Genomic DNA, 16,800 nt, shown 5'->3' with positions numbered 1-16,800 from the left:
AGAATTGAGATCATGATAGCGGGGGGTGCGTGGGGAGGAAGCATTTAGGAACTAGAGGAAAGTTGTACGTTTCATCGTTGCTACACTGCACCCTGACTGGCTCATCTCCTCCCTGCAACCCTTCTGTAAGGGGATGTCCAGTTGCCTACAGATGGGTCTTGGGTCCCCAATCTGCACTCCCCCTCATTCATAATGATTTGATTTTTTTGTTCTTTGATGCCTGATACCTGATCCCTTCGACACCTCGTGATCGCACAGGCTGGTGTGCTTCTTCTATGTGGGCTTTGTTGCTTCTGAGCTAGATGGCTACTTGTTTACCTTCAAGTCTTTAAGACCCAGAGACTATATCTTTTGATAGCCAGGCTCCATCAACTTTCTTCACCACATTTGTTTATGCACCTGCTTTGTCTTCAGTGGTTGTATTGGGAAGGTGAACACCATGGAATGACAGTTTTATAGAACACAGTGTTCTTGCGTTGAGGGAGTACTTGAGTGGAGGCCCAATGTTGTCCCTTCCTTTTAACCTTTCTGTGGGGGGGGCGATGTCCGATTGTCCACAAATGGGTTTTGGGTCTCCACTCCAACCCCACTTGTTTGCATCCACATAGTTGTTTGTTTTGGATCTTTTGATACCTGATACTTTATCTTAATGTATCGTAACGGCCATCCCTATTGGTCTGGGGTGCCTGTCCACTCCTTGTACAGCTGTGGAGCCTGGTGGCACAGTGTCTGAGGCACTGGACTGCTAACCAAGAGGTTGACGTTTGAGCCCACCGTCCCGAGGGACAAAGATGAGCTGGTCTGCATGGAAGTTCTACTCTGCCCTATAGGACCAAACCCTGCCCCCAAACTCATGGCCACCAGGTCAATCCCGACACATGGAGACCCTCCAGACAGGGACAAATTGCCCTGAACTCTCTCTAGTTGCAGAAAGGTCCATTTTTCTTCCCAAAATCGCTGGTGGTTTGCAACTGCTGCTCTTGTGGTTCGCAGCCCCAGTCGCAACCACAGCGCCACCAGGGCTCCTTCTGTCCTACGGGGTCGCCACCCATCGGAGGCGACTTTGTGACAGTGGGGGGACTCGCCCTTGCCTGGCGGTGCTGTGCTCGGCGTACCCCGACTTCGAGGGTGGACGTGTGGCTGGTGCCTGGCGTTTCGCAGCTGTGCACGATGATGGGAGAAGGCCCAGCACTATGGAAACAAAGTTGTGAGGACGTCTCTCTGATGGTTAAAGGGAATTTACGTGGCTACCTTCTCCCCCTCCCCACCCTACTGCATAAGACTTGGGGCCTCCACACCACCACTGTCCTCCCTGCTCCGAGAGGGCGGCGACTATGGGAGCTAGCCCCTTTTCCTGGGAGCGAAAATGCATGTTCCTCTCTCCCCCACACCCGCTCCTGACGTCTTTCTGTCTTTGGGGTGACAGCAGCTCACTCACCCCTCTGTACTTCTAACCCCCACAGCCCAGGGGCCCAGAGCCCAGCAGAGCCCAGAGAGATTGCTGTGGGGGGAGGAGGGGTAAGCCAGGGCATGTTTCAGCCTGTAGGCTTGCCCTCCACCCTGCGGAGCTCTGTGGAGGGTCAGAGCTGTCTCCTAGGCCGGGAGGGCTCTGGGCAGGAACCCCGGGCTCTCCCTGGCCTCTTCTGACCCCTGCTGACCCCCATTGGCCACAGAGGCCCACTGGTTGGTGTCCAGGAGCCTGTGGCATCCCTAGTGAGTGGAGGGCAGCTGGCCCTATAGTTTGTGCCTCTTGAGTGAGCTCTTGGGTGCTGCAGGGGCTCAGTTGGGGGTCTCCCAGGTCTGAGAGCAAGCCCACCGTCCTCCGTGTTCTGAATGAATGAAGTATGGCCATAAGGGCGGCTTCTGAGACCCTCCCCACCTCAGGCCTGCCCCGCCTTCCCAAGGACACCCCCCTCCCTCTGTCTCCAGCCTCCAGCCTCTTAGCTCTGAGCAGCTCTTCCGGGCAGCTCTTCCGGCAGCTTCCTCCCACAGGTTTGATTCCTACAAGTGCTCCTTCCCCCTTGGGGCGGGAGGGCACACGGAGAGATGGGCTTGGCCGTGGGAGGTGGGTGCACTTCAGGAAATAACAAGGCTCAGGCCTGGGCGCTCAGACCCGCAGGAGGTGCCGGCCTGGCAGCAGTGGGCCCAGAGCTTCCTCCTGCATTTCCGCCCATTGTCCCCTCTCCCACTTACAGGAATTCTCTCCACTGGATGCCCTGTGAGGCGGGACACCCCAAGGGAGGAGGAGGGGTGGAGGAAGAGGAGGCCTGGCTTATTCTGAGCCCCAAGGCCCTGGTCCTGCTCTGGCCCCTAAGTCTTGAGGAGCCTCAAGCTGGAGCTCCTGTTCAAGCAGATTGGCTCCCCTATGAGAACCCACTGCTGCCCCCAGCCGCTGCGCTCCCCAGGCTAGAAGTCCAGACGCCAGAGGCTCATCCATTGGGAAGCCTGAGCTAGAAACCTAGTGGCTCCAGTGTTTCTTTGAAGGACAGGGGGGACGCCCGGGATATTACACCTGTGGCCTGGTCCTCCACTGATTTTTATTGCTGCAAAATATATTTAACAACTTAAGTGTCCTTACTAGGAGGGCAGTAGCACTGGGTGTGGGACCCAGGAGGCCTTTTTCCTGGAAGGAAAATGGTGTGCTCGTTGGGGTGAGGGTCCTGCCTCTGCACCCTGGGTTTTTCTGCACACAGTGGGTCTCTGTGTGCTTCCTTTAAGACCCTGACTGGCTGGGTTCTGGGGTGTTGGCTGGGAGCCCTGAGATGCTGTGTCTCAGAGGCATTGTGGGTTTTATTGTGAGAAGTGGCCCTGCCTTAAGGAGGTGCAGACCTGTGCAGCCCAAAGTCTAGTGAAGGGACCACCTGAACCCCAGTCTGATGGGGTGTGTTAGTCTGGGTACATTAGAGAAACAAATCAGCAGAAACGCATATGTATAAGAGAGAGTTTTAAATAAAGGGTAAGTGCACATCAAGAAAACATCTCATCCCAGTGCTGCCCAAGCCCATATGTCTGACACCAATCCACAAAGTCCTCCTCCATCTCACAAGACACATGCAATGATGCCTACGGCAGGAGGAAAGCCGAGTCAGTGAATGTAAGCATCTCAGCGATGGCAGGGCTCTCCACACGCCTGCTCTAGCACCCAGGGATGCATCAGGGTAGGTCCATGTGGCTTCTCCTCAGGGATGTCTTGCAGGAAATGAGCCTTGCCAACCGAAGCAGGTAACTGGCTAAGGCAGCTGCACCCTGGCCCGACCATCAGAAAGCAAGAGACCGGAGAACTAGAAAGGCGAGGCTCACTGAGCCATTTATCTCTCCACCCTTCAATTAATCCCACATGTGTTTATCAGTCAGGTTGGCACAATAAACTTCAACTATATCATGGGGGAAGTAGGACACAGCCTCTGGGGAAGAGCAGAAAGGGGTTAGAGTTGACCGTGACCCTACACCTATGTTTTCCCAGGGACCTGCTGGCCAGGGCTGGGGCTGGGGCTGAGAACTCTGATAGCAGTGGTGGGCTGAGGGCAGCTGTGGAATTAAAATAACTTAACCACGCATTTGTGGCCCTGACAACCATTTTCTGTATAAAACAAGATATACCGGAAAGTAGTTAATTTTTTTCATACAGTTAATCTTTAAATAAGAACTATAAAAGAGGTACACAAACTAGATTACCTTATAAGACTTTTAACATGGTAATGAAAAAAATATTAAATACCTGACAAAAAAAGTGAAACCGTTTGTCTAAAAAGTTATTCTCCACATTATTTTATTTAAGAGGACCTTTTTTTTTCAAATATTTCAAAGAAGACTTAAAAAAAGAGCAACTTATTCCATTGCCAGAGAATAAATTCTGACTCATAATAACTCTATAAGACACAGTAGATTTGTGAGACTAAAACTCTTTATAGGAGTAGACAGTCTCATCTTTCCTGGTAGGTTTGAACCAGTGACCTTTAAAATTTTTCCAACAGTTTTCTTGGCACATAATTCACGTCATACAGTTGAACAGGTCAGTCATTCAATCACAACAAGGGGAGTTGTACAAACACCACCCCATCTATCTTAGAGCCCCCGCCCCCCAACATCGAGGCTGCTCTTTAGGACAGTTCCATGCTGCTGCTCGACGGGTGGCCTCACTTGCATTCGTGGCTGCTTTCATGCGAGGATTCCGTATCCGGGACCATCTTTTCACTGCAGGAGGAGGGGCCCATTCCTTAGACAAGAGTCACTGTGCGTGACAGATTGGAAGCAGGCGACTTCTCTGAATAGATGTTCATCTTTGAAAACCCCCTTTCTGCTTCTGCTGAATTCGCAGCACTTGTTGTGACAACGGGAGCACTCTGAACGCTTTCAGGAAGCGCACAATTCACTCATAATGTCTTGGGGGGCCTGGGGCGTAACAGGCTGAAAGGAGCCCCCCCTTTCCTCTTGGCGTTCTATGTTTGTTAAAGTGACAAGAGAATAAACATGTAGTATTTCATCGACAGTACAAAGAGTTTTACGAAACGAGTAAACATTACAAGCACAGGTGCGCTAATTTTTTTTATACCTGTGGATGAAACCCACGTGACTACCGGCACCCAGAAGTCTCGCAGATGAACGTTGACAAGGAGTAAGGAAGGTAAATTCGTGACTTCCACATTGGGCTGCCGCCCAGCCTCGATCACCAAGGCCCATCTCAACAACTGTTTGCCAAACTCAACCAAAACTAGGTATCGGTTCTGCTGAGCCGGTGCACATCGGCTGAATTGCCCCGTTGGCTGCGGGTCTGGTAGGAAGAGGCAGAAGCTTGAGGTTATTTATCTCCGTTTCACCTTTCTCTCCGTTTAGGTTCCTGGGAGAAGCCCAGGTCCCACTGCAGGAGGTCCTCGCCACCCCCAGCCTGTCTGCCAGCTTCAACGCCCCGTTGTTGGACACCAAGAAACAGCCCACTGGGGTAAGTGCCCACGGGCCACTGCACTAGACCTTGCCTGGTGGCTCCCTCCCTGGGCCCTGCTCCCTGACCCTCCAGGTGGTTACAGCCCACGTCGGGGAACCAGGCCTGGATGCCCCTGCCCAGCTCCGGGCTGCCCAGGAGGGGTGCTGGGCTGGGGAGACCAGGCTCTGGGCTCAGGCTCAGGCCACAGAACCACCCTCCTCTCATGTCAGCATCACGGTGTGAGCTTCTCCTGGCCCCATGGCTGCCCCTCTTCCCAGATGGGGTAGTGGGTTACAGGTTTGACTGCTCACCATGAAGTTCGCGGTTCAAACGCACCAGCCGCTCCTCGGGAGCACCATGGGACCGTCTGCTTCCAAGAACACTTTACAGCCTTGGAAGCTCTCAGGGCAGTTCTACTCTGTCCCGTGGGGTCGCTCTGAGTCGGAATTGACTCGATGGCAGTGGTCTTCCCCAGGGGGAGATTTGGCCACCTGCTGGGCTTGTGTTTTGGTAGAGACCCCATGTCTTTCCAAGCTTCCCTGAGCACCTGATGGGTGGCCCCCCATTTCCCCGACCGCCCACCAGCCACACAGCCCAGCCCTTTTCCCAGAGCTGGAATAGCTGAGTCATCTGGGTCACAGATGACAAGGGAAGGAGGACAGACATCATCCCTCCCTGCCTGCCCACTGGGACCTGCCAGACCCCTTCCTTTTCCTCCATTGTTCTTCTCGCCCCACCACCAGCCCACGCAGCCCCAGCAGACAATTCCTGGCCAACCATCATCTTGGGCCTTCTGTTATTTTTAGTGAGCTAAAAATAGTCTGCAGAGTTCTTTCTTCCTGGTCAGTAGAATTCCTGACCTTCCTTTGGGGTCACCTCCGTCTCCTGGATGGACTAGGGAATGATTGATTTGGAAAGCCTTTTCCGTGGGGCTTGGGAGATTCTGGGCCTGGGTTCTCTCAGACGGTGGGGTGGTGTATATGTGTGTGGGTGAGGGGTAGGGAGGGAGAGGAGGAGAAGGGAAAAGGGGGGTGTTGGGAAACCTTGGCTAGTTTGGCCTGGACACCGCTCTGCTTAGAACCACAGCTGGGTTCTAAGCCTTGGAGAAAAATATGACACAGAGTGACTGTGTCCCAGCAGGGCCAAGAATCAGGGGGGCCCTCCCAGACTCTCAGGGATAGAAAGACTTGTATGGAATCTCCGTTCACTGGACAAAAAGCTCACAACTCTTTGGACGCTGGCGTTGACTCCAAAGGTGTCTTAGACCAGTGATGGCTGGACGATTTCTTGATGGAAAGATGTCCACTTCCTACAAGAGTCCACCCCTCTCTCAAGTGCACTGTTAGAAGGTTCTAGTTAGAGCGGTGTTCACGGAGTCTGTCTCCGTCATCTCTCGAATGTTCCAGGGACTCTGGCAGCAATGTGGTTGCTAGCTGTCACGAGGCAGCCCCCACTCCCTGGTCTTTCTTAGTCTGGAAGCTCCACTTGAACCTGCTTGCAAACCTCTGGCCATGGCTGTCCCTGAGATACCCTGGCTGGGACTGGAACCTGGGTCTCCCACCCAGAAGGGGAGGATTCTACTCGTGAACTCCACTGTCCCTGGAGAGGGAGCCGCCTGACCCTGACTGTGGAATGTGCACGCAGGAGGTGTAGTCACGGCAGCTGCTGAGAGGGGTCTTTTGAGTTAGGAGACCCGTTTCTTGCTTCTCCATCACATCTCAGGGACTGGGCTGCATTCTCTGCCTGTGTGTGGGTCGCCCTGGCCTCAGACGAAGGCCCTCACTTTAGTGCTGATGCGCTCAGACATCTCTCCACTCCAGCCCTGCGGACCCTCCACGCAGCTGCTGCCTCTCGTTCTCCTGCCCTCGACGCTCCCGTCCGAGCTTGAAGGTGCATCCAGCCTTTTATACCTGGTCCCTCTCCGGGGGGCTGAGTCAGCTGGCTGCCTTCTCTCCTCTGCTCCTGGTTTCTTTCCACATTCTGTCCAGATCTCACTGTCGGGGCTTGGGGCACCAAGCCCACCCTCTGGAAACCGACTATAATGTCTTCCCTGTGCCAGGGTTCCCTGGGGGTAGGCAGGGGTATGACCTGCGTGTCAGCTTTCTCGAGACCGGAGGAACCACATGGTGCCCGGCTGCCACTCCCACTGCTCTGAAAGGGATCATGTTAGGAGGTTTTGCATAGAGTCGTGAGAAACATGTGGGAAAACCTCCAGACCATCAAGGAGGTCAGCCCTACTGGTGGGACGGGTGGACCTCCTTGGCCATTCTTCAGGTCTGAGATGAAACCCCTTCCCACTGTGCAATTTTCAGCTAAATGATAGCTCTCTCAGGTGAACAGTTCCACTCGGGAGGTACACACGCCTTAGACAATTCTAGTAGGGAAGCATTCGTCTCAGGACAGAGTTCAGGAAGGTTGGGAGCGACGGAGGGATGGGGCAGGAGAGTCAGAGCGTAAGTGGGACACAGCATGCTACCTTGTGGGTGTTTTGCAGGCAGCGAGGTGAAATGCAATAGGTGTGGATCGTTGAATGGAAAACATATTTGCTGCCAGACTTCTGTGAAAAGCCAAAACGCAGAAAGGGACAGAGGACGATGTGCGAGAGCCAGGTGGTGATGGGTGGGAAGAGGCCGCCCTGCTGGGTTAGTCCTGAGGCGGAGCGTGGATGGGAGAGGCCTGCTGCCTATGGAGAGGCTCCAGTACCAAATTCTAGGACCCGATGAGCTCTATGTCCCTGTGTAGCCCCACGAGGGTCCTGCGATCGCTGAGCTGAGGTTTCACGCTCAGAGTGGGCTCACTGGCCCTTCACCGGGACCTGGTTTCTGGGATGGGCCTATTGGGCAGAGCATGCTGGGAGGTCTCACTTGGGGTGCAGCCTAGACGCCTTCCGTAGGCTGACGGGCCCTTCTGATGGAGCGATGTGAGTGGAGACGGAGAGGCGGGGTGGGGTGGGGGGGTAGGGGGTGGCGCAGTGTGAGGCTGCTGCTCTGTCTGCTGCTCAGGATGCTCACTCAAGTCTCTCGGGGCTACATGCTGTGGAAGATCCCCGATCAACCCGAGAGAGCCTCCAGTCAAACAGGCAGCAGCATCTCACAGTAATTTCAGACTTCCAGCAATCCTGCAAGCATCGGACTGGGACGGTTTTGTCCTAAGCCATGTATGTGAGATGACTGACTTGCCAACTACTGGGCAAGCAGACTGGTTAAGACCAGTTAGAACCACATTGCAGTTAGCATTGGGGCAGCTCTCCCCAACAGCCTGGTGATTAAAATCGTGATTCAGCACTCAGGTCTCCACCACACGGTTGGTGGGTAGAGCCAGTCAGTATCTCCGTGAGAGCAAGACTGGGTGATCCACTCTTGGTTGGGAATACTCCAGCCCAGAAAACTGATCTCTCTCTCTCTCCCTCACACACACACACACACACGCACAACTGAGACAAAATTCAGTTCTGTCACATGGGCCAGTTGTGAGCTGGCATCAACAAGATGGCCGCTAATGTCAACCACAAGCACCCTGCCTTGAGCCCCAGATCCTGTGCTCTTTACCTGACTTTCTCCACGGTGCCCCTCAGAGCAGGAGTCGTCCAGGGTCACCTGTGGCATCTAGTTTCTCTCTGAAGTCTCCTTTCATCGGGGGCAGGTCTGACTCTCGGAACTTTGTGACCTTGACACTTTGGGAGTACCGGGCAGTTCTTTGGTCAAGCCTCCCTCACTTTGGGTTTATCTGCTGTTTCCTCGAGATGAGATTTAGGTTGGGCACGTGATGTTAGGCAGCACGGTTTTGATTTAGTTCATCACTGTGACATTAACCGTGGTAGCTCCCCGCTGGGCACCTCGACTGTAAATGGCGTTTCCCCTTTGTCATCAATAAGCAATCTTGCCAGGAGGTACATTGTGATTCTATAAATAGCCTGTGCCTCATTCACCTCTCACCCCCTCCCCCACCAGATTCAACTGGTCGTGCTGTGGGTGGGCACTGGGCTGTTAACCACAAGGTCCGACGTTCAAATCCACCGTTCTCTCAGTGGGAGAATGATGAGGTTGTCTGCCCTCGTAAAGATTTACAGTCTCGGAAACCCTGGGGAGCAAGTCTACTGTGTCCATTGGGTCCCTGAGTCAGCATCTACTCGATGGCAGGGGCCGTCATGTCTTGGTTGAATTCATTAGTGTTTGGGTAGATGCTAAAGCGGTCATGTTTTCGATCGGTTATTTCTCAGCAGTAATCCATCCCAACGTATTGTTGCCGAGAAATAACTGATCGAAAACATGACCACTTAGGGGATGTTTGTGAGGAAAAGCCTTCTTCCCCTTATTTATCTCCACAGTCCTGTTTGCTAGTAGAATGCGTTCTTAGTCATTTCCTCCAAATGTAACATTGACACCGAGTCTTAGAGTTCCATTTTCTCTGTCCTCATTTTGCGGAATGTTTTGAGCTGTGACTGCTGTGCGGTGCCCCTGAGCGGGCTGAGACGCAACGGCCCTGTGCACAGCAGAATGCGACACCCCTGGTCCCCCACCACCCTCACAGCAGGGCGCCATTGCAACCTCTGCGTCAGTCCATCACCCAGGGCCTCCCTCTTTTTGTTGTGCCTCCACTTTTCCAAGGGTGATGTTCTTCTCCAGGGACCAGTGTCCTTACTTCTAAAGCACTGTAAAGCGTGTCCTCCAAGACGGCAGCTTGGGTTTGTTTTCGGCCGTCCATGGCACACTCACATTCTTGGCCAGCGCTAATTCAAACGCACAAATCTACAGGCTTCCGTATTCGGTGCTCTTTCACATGCGCGTAAGATGATAAACTATCCTGTGGCGGGGTCACGCACACCCACTTTTTCAGGACCAGCGAGTCATTTCTGACTCATCGACCCTGTAGGCCTGGGCAGAATGGCTCCTGTGGGTTTCTGAGGTAGTAACTCTTCACGGGGGGTAGAAAGCCTCGTCTTTCTCTCCTGGACTGGCTGGTGGGTTCGAACTGCTGACCTTGCAGCCCAGTGTGTCACCATACCACCCCCAGGGCAGCACGGCCTGGGTCAGACACCCCTTAATCCTCAGAGTGCCGTCTTTGCTCTTCAGCACTAGAGAGTCCCGGGGCAGTTTTGCCCAATGCAATGTGTGGCTTGACCTTTTGCCCGACTGCTGCTTCCAGGAGCCCAGATTGTTGATCCCAGTGAGGCCACTTGGTGTACTTTGGTCTGTGGAAACCCACAGAAGCTGCCATTTGTGCCCTTTCTGTATACTTCTATCCTTCTTTGAGCCATTTTCTTGATTTCCTGTGTAAAACGGTGCTCCGGGGACCGTTTGCACCTTGCCTGTGCCGGCCCTGAAGTTGTCATTTCTCTGGAGAACTCACTCACTCACTAGCAGCACCGTCCCCTCCAGCTTCAGGGGCCGGCGCACTGGCCGCTCAGGCGGCGACCCCTGGTGGTGGTTTAGGGAATTGCATGCCAGGGATGGGACTAGAGGGTCTTTCTCTGTGGCCATCAGGCATCTCTGGGGGAGGCTGAGCTGCTCCGAAGTGGCCCCCTGAGCCCTCGCTGCCTACTGGCTGGCCTTCTTTTAACCCGGATGCCCCTGGACCTTCCCTCAGGAAGGTTTGAGGTCGAGATTCTGATTTGCTCCAGGGCTGGGCCTCTCACTGTTTCCTGGATACCAAGAAATATTCTGAAAGATGAAACGGAAAGACGTGCATTTTAAGGATGTTCATTTTAACTTCATCACCAAGAAACTTCGCGATCAGTAGAAACTTCAGGGCACCTCCCCTGCACGTGACTCCGTGGAGGGGCCCCGTGAATCCCACACGAGATGCTCAGTTTCAGCACGATTATCACCACCATGTTTACAGAACCAAACTTTACAGAGTGGATTCGACTTAGTGGATAGGACAGGGAAGAACCGCCCCTGCGAGTTTCGGAGACGGTAACTCTTCCAGGGAGTAGAAAGCCCATCTTTCTCCCTCCGGCCGGCTGGTGGCTCTGAACTGCCGACCTTCAGGCTTTCAGCCCAACGTGCAACCACTCTACTGCCAGGGCTCAGATGTTTATAGAAGGACCATCAGACCCCCGGGGGTTGCTGACGGGCTGCAGTAAGAAAGAGAGGGGGTGCTGTGTGCTGCCAGGTCAATTCTGACATGGAGACCCCAGGGACTGAGTAGGATCACCCCATGCGCTTTCCCCAGCTGTAACTTTCACAGGCCTGGGAGCCTCCATGGTGCTGTAAGATAAGCCTTGGGCTGCTCACCCCAAGGTTGGTGGTTCAGATCCACTAGCTGCTCCTAGGGAGAATGAGGTGGCTCTTTGCGTCCGTACAAAGGTAGCCCTGGTAACCCTTCGTAGCGTTGCTGTGAGTTGGCATTGAGAAGCTGGGTTTACTCTCTATGTGAGCTGCTGCGTGGAGAGCAGACCCCTGACCACCTTCCAGTTAGCAGCCGAGAGCGTAACCATCATGCCCTGCGCTATATTCTACTTGGATGTCAGTCACATCTGCTGGAAAAGGTTGGAGGCGACTGTATCACAATGTGGGTCGTGTCAGCGTGATGGAAATCCGGTCGTATTTTTATTCTTTCCCTTCTTTCAGGCTTACTTTCCAAACCTTCCACAGAAATAATTAAAAATGAAAACAATGTGATAGAAAACCAGGCTGGCCCGGGAGCCGCCTGGATCCCTGCTTGCTCGCCTGGCGCTGGCAGGCTGGAGAGCCTGCCAAAGGGACACCTTTGTCTTCAGGCTCAGGTGGTCCTGTGAGCAAGGTGGGCGGGGGAGGAGCACCTTCCCCATCCATGTGAGTGGCATGAACAGCTGAGGGTGGGGGCGGGGAAAGGCAGGGGGTTCTTCTAGAGGGGAAGAGAATCCCAGGGTTGAGCAGCACCCTGGGGTCCTGGCAGCATGGGCCGTGGTAGCTCTGCAGATGCAAGACAGGGGCTCTTGGCTCCTCAGAGGGCCCAGGGTGTTGAACCTCTGTGCTGGAGAGCCTGAATCGCCCTGAGTCACCCATCGGTCATGACTCGGTGCTCTGTCCCTGGACTGAATCCTTATTTTGCCCCTTTTGGAGGCAGGTGTCATTGGGGAAAGTGAGACACACCGGGCTGGGGTGCAAACCTGGCTCCAGGCTCTGTTAGGGACCATCTGACAATGCTGACAGGCCATTGTGGGTGGTTCTGCCTGTTAGGGCGGATTCCTTCATGAGAGGGAGTAAAGAAACATCCCCCCCCCCCCCCTCTCTTGCAGGCCTCGCTGGTGCTGCAGGTTTCCTACACGCCACTCCCTGGAGCTGCGCCCTTGCTCCTGCCTCCACCTCCTTCGGAGCCCTCCCCGACTCTGCCTGACCTGGATGGGGGAGCTGGTGAGGAGCACCCCCCCCACCTGCCTGCATCTGGCTTTGGGTTTGACAGTGAGGCCTCAGCTGCCTTACTTGGGTGGGTGTGGGGCTGCCCAGGCCTGGAGAAGAGAGGATGGGGGAGGTGGGGCCAGCCTTTCCTGCCATGCAGAAAGAGGGGGAGAGGTGCCATTGGGTCCTCACTAGCTTGAGGATATTCACTCACCCAGCGCTGTGTAGGAAGGGGCTGTGCTGGGCACCACCCTGTGAGGTGCAGGTCCTGGGTGCGTGGCTGGGTTTGAGGGCCTGCCCATTCAGGGGTGGGGCTTCTTCTAGGCAATTCCTTAGACCCCACCCACCCCAAAGAGCCACCTGGGTCCCTGCTCTGCACTGGATGGCCTTGGGTGCAGCACCCAGCAGGCCTTTGGGGACAGCACGTGCGTGACAAAGGAACTAGCTCTCCTGGAGTGTCCTGGGCCAAAGCAAGGGACATGGGGTCCGGTTGTGTCGGACACACCGAGTAGCCGAGTAGCTGTGTGACTCTGGGCCTGCCTTCTCCCTGGTGAAAAGAGGGCATTGAGTTCGTCCTGGGTGGTGGCCTTCAGTTCTCTTCATTTGTCTGCCCAACCTGCTGACTTGTCGGGTCAGGACCCAGCCAGCGGTGGGCCTGGGAGGGCAGCCTGTGCCGCGTCCAGGGTGCTTGGTGGGCAGGCGAGTTCCGCAGTGGGCCAGTAGGGGTCATGTCTATGGGGGAGCGTCTGGAGACTGTTATGGTGAAGGGAGGTGGGAGCAGACACTTTCCCCCTCCCCCCCAGAGCAGAGCCGGGAGAGGTCCTGCTGTGAGGGAGGCAGAGGCACATCCCATTAGAACCAGGCCTGTGCCAGCCCAGAGAGGGGGCTCCTGCCTCTCAGGGGGTGGCTCCCACATCCTGAGCTGCATGACAGTTGGAGTAGGTTGAGTGGGGGAGGAGCAGTGCCCCCCGGTGATGGAGGGTTAGGAGAGGCTGGCGGGCCCCCTGTGAGGGGCTTTGAGGCTTCTGAGGGTGACCAGTTCATTCCTAGTCCTGTCTGGACAGTGAGGAGGAGAAGACATGGTCCAACACCGAGCAGCTTTGTGCCAGGCCGGGGTGGGAGGGCAAGGACTCCTGTCAGTCGGCTTCTTCCACCCCAACTCCCACCTGCCCCTTCTGGGCTGCACCCTGCCCATGTGCCAGGTGGGGGACCAAGCCGGGCCGAGACTTGGTCCCTGCTCAGTGACAGCACCGTGGACACAAGATACTCGGAGAAGAAGTGGCTGGCCCCCACGGGTGAGACACTAGCCAGAGCTGTCCCGTCCATCCTTCCACCGTAACCACCTCACTTGTCACCACTGTCTGTCCCACGCAAGTGGGAGGAGGAGGAGGAGGAGGCCAGAGGGCCCATCCTACAAGACTCGAGGCTGGGGGGCTGGGCCATGCTAGTTCTTTTCCCACTGACTAACTGGACTGACCACCCTCATGTTTCAGCCGCTCCAAGCTGCTCCTCTGTCCCTTCATCCATGCTGGCTCAGTTGAGGGGGAAGGGGCAGGAGATGGGGGTGGGGACCCGTTGGAACCTCGGCCACCAGGCTGGGCTCCAAGAACAGGGCCAGCCCTGATCCACTCTTCACCCCTTCCCTCCCCGCAGATACAGGTGGCGAGGATGACACCGAGGGCCCGGGGCTCACAGGAGACGAGGCTGAGCCTTTCCTCGATGAGAGCAGTGCCCAAGGCCCGGGGGCTCCTACCACCCCGAGGAAACCACCTTCACACCCTCCCCCCTTCCACGCTGGAGGCAAAAGGAAGAGAAGCACACCCAGGAAGCTGCTGTCGGATAAACCACAGGACTTCCAGGTGAGGGGCCCGAGGCCTCTTGGACACCAACTGGCTCCTAGCCAATTCCTCCATCTGTCCAGATACCTGTGACATCATAAAGACACCTCCTGGGGGGCGAGTCTGGTTTCTCTGGACCAGGGGAAGATGCTGGATGGGGAGATCAAGTCTTGGGGCTTCAGAACAAGTTCCTGTCGTGGTCTTAGATGGGACTGTACTTCACAAAACCCAACCCAGCTCAACCCAACCCAACCCAACCCAACCCAACCCAACCCAACCCAACCCAACCCAGCCCAACCCAAAACTCAACCCAACCCAACTCAACCCAACCCAACCCAACCCCAAACCCAACCCAACCCAACCCCAAACCAAACTCAACTGAACCCAACCCAATCCAACCCAACCCCAAACCAAACTCAACTGAACCCAACCCATCCCCAAACCCAACCGAACTGAACTCAACCCAACCCAACCCAACCCCAAACCCAACTGAACCCAACACCAAACCCAACTCAACCCAACCCAACCCAACCCCAAACTCAACCCAACCCAACCCCAAACCCAACCGAACGCAACACCAAACCCAACCCAATTCAACCCAACCCCAAACCAAAGAAGAGGAAGGGAGGGGGGAAGGAAGAGAAAGGGGGACCCAGTAGAGAGCTTTGTTTTCATTTAATCTCTTTGCCACTCAGCTTGGGCATCACGTGGGCACTTGTGAGACACACAGAGTCCTGGGCCCCAAACTCAGAACTGCTGAGTAGAATCTGCCTTTCACAAGGACCTCTCTCCCCGCACCCTCCATCTAAGGCCTTCTGTCCAGCTATCTCCTTTCTTCCTCTACCACCCTTCGACATGGCCATGGGCTTTTCTGAGAGTCAGGTGACATTGAATGGTCCCAGCTCTTTCTGGGGCAGAGACGTTACTATTAACCCATCGGACATATTTGTATCCCAAACCTCCATCCCATTTTCTTTGCCTAGCCATTTGGGTCCTTGGCAGATGCTTTCTCTTTCCCATTTTGATGTAGTTGCCTTTAAACATAGTTCATTGCTCACTACGACTTTTAACTTTAAAAACAGGAAACTCAGGTCTCGAATTCACTCAGTATGACAAATCCTCACAGACACACTTCATTTCTAAACCACGCTTATTTATGCAACGGCCCAGGGGTCGGGACTGACTGTGCTGAGAATCGAAATGTCTGGCCTCTGTTCTATACGGAGGGCATGATCTCATAGACAGTTTTCTTTTTCACAAAAGCTATAGATGTTTTCCAGGAGCCCTGGTGGCATAGTGGGTCATGCACTGAGCTGCTAACCACAAGGTCAGCGGTTCGAACCCACCCGTCACATCAAGAGAGAGTGCTGGGGCGCTGTGCTCCTGTAGAGTTACAGCTCCAGACACCCACAGGGGCCGTTCTAGTCTTCCCAGAGGGTTGCTCTGAGCCTGAGTGGACTCGATGGCGACCCCTCTGAAAGAGTCATTTGGCCACAAAGGAGTTGCGACCCAGAGGTTGAGAACCGCTGTTTGAGATCATACCAATTATCCAGTTGCCACCCATAAAGAGTCATCCATGAGTGTGAAAAACTGCCAGGCACTGGCTTCCACTTGTGCAGGTTTTGTCATTAATTGGAAAACTCAGGAGGTCAGGTGCCTATTTCAATTCAATGCTGTGGGCAGGCTCACGGGGTAGACCCAGGGGGCCCTTGACCCAGCGCTGGGTTTCATGCTGCTCTTGTACCGAACACTGGCATTTATAGGTCCGAGGGACCTTGGTTGGGAAGTAGGATTGTTTGTATAACACTCTTCCTAAATGGTCTTCAACACCCTTCCCGGGAGTTTCTGGCTCTGTGGAGGTGGGGGTCAGCGGGCAGGCGCTCCCGTCGTCCTTCCTGTCTGCCTAGCCCTCCCCCCTGCTTTCAGGTCCGGGTCCAGGTGATCGAGGGTCGCCAGCTGCCCGGCGTGAACCTCAAGCCTGTGGTCAAAGTCACGGTGGCTGGGCAGACCAAGCGCACACGGATCCACAAGGGAAACAGCCCCCTCTTCAACGAGGTGAGGGGCATAGGGCACAGCCAGCAGGGCCGGGGCCTGGGCAGGGGTGGGAACCAGAGCAGATACCTGGCATGGCCTTGGAGGGTTTTCCAGATGGCCCTAACTTCGGGTTGGAGTTGGTACCGGGCCCCAGGCAAACTCTCAAGGATTGGCAGATACATCCTGACTGGTACTCCTCTCTGGGGTTCCCGTTCTGCCCCACATCCCTGTCTTCCTGGGGATCCAGCAACCTATCTGTCTCTCGGTGACACGCAGAACCTATGGCACAGGGCTGAGTTCAAAGCCACGGGCTAGAAGTGAAGGGGGTGCCATCCTGGGCCAGACCGGTGGGCCATGGTGACCCTCTCCTCCACTGGGGGTTGGCGGGTGCTGATTTGTCTTTCTTTTCTCCCGGAACTGACAGACGCTCTTCTTCAACGTGTTCGACTCGCCGGCAGAGCTGTTTGATGAGCCCATCTTTATCACGGTACAGCTCAGTGCCCACAGTGGGGTGTGCATGCAGCCACGTCCACGGGCGTCCCTGTCACAGTGCATGAGTGTGTGCTCTGTGTGTGTGCCACACGGGTGCCCGCATGCACGCGTGCACATGCCATAGCAAACACCATCCGCCCGTGTGCGTGCATGTTTGCACGGGTTCACGTGTATACGTGTGTACCTGTATGCC

At 55.1% G+C, this 16,800-nt stretch overlaps 1 protein-coding gene across 21 annotated transcripts in view; it reads left to right on the top strand.

The window, feature by feature from the left end:
* Window positions 1–16,800, top strand: part of DYSF (dysferlin) — a 213,819-nt gene that overhangs the window by 42,387 nt on the left and 154,632 nt on the right. For 11 of the 21 annotated variants that reach the window (XM_075556961.1, XM_075556967.1, XM_075556977.1 and 8 more), the window contains exons 4-9: window positions 4,834–4,939; window positions 12,144–12,258; window positions 13,446–13,538; window positions 13,897–14,102; window positions 16,008–16,136; window positions 16,540–16,602. In XM_075556961.1, coding sequence (XP_075413076.1) covers window positions 4,834–4,939; window positions 12,144–12,258; window positions 13,446–13,538; window positions 13,897–14,102; window positions 16,008–16,136; window positions 16,540–16,602 — 712 coding nt within the window. The remainder of the gene's footprint in view (window positions 1–4,833; window positions 4,940–12,143; window positions 12,259–13,445; window positions 13,539–13,896; window positions 14,103–16,007; window positions 16,137–16,539; window positions 16,603–16,800) is intronic. The other 10 variants (XM_075556969.1, XM_075556979.1, XM_075556984.1 and 7 more) reach the window with 1 other exon arrangement.

Source organism: Tenrec ecaudatus, chromosome 8, assembly GCF_050624435.1.
Source record: "Tenrec ecaudatus isolate mTenEca1 chromosome 8, mTenEca1.hap1, whole genome shotgun sequence".
In the NCBI taxonomy this organism is placed as follows: domain Eukaryota; kingdom Metazoa; phylum Chordata; class Mammalia; order Afrosoricida; family Tenrecidae; genus Tenrec; species Tenrec ecaudatus.
This window is presented reverse-complemented; position numbering and strand designations above follow the sequence as displayed.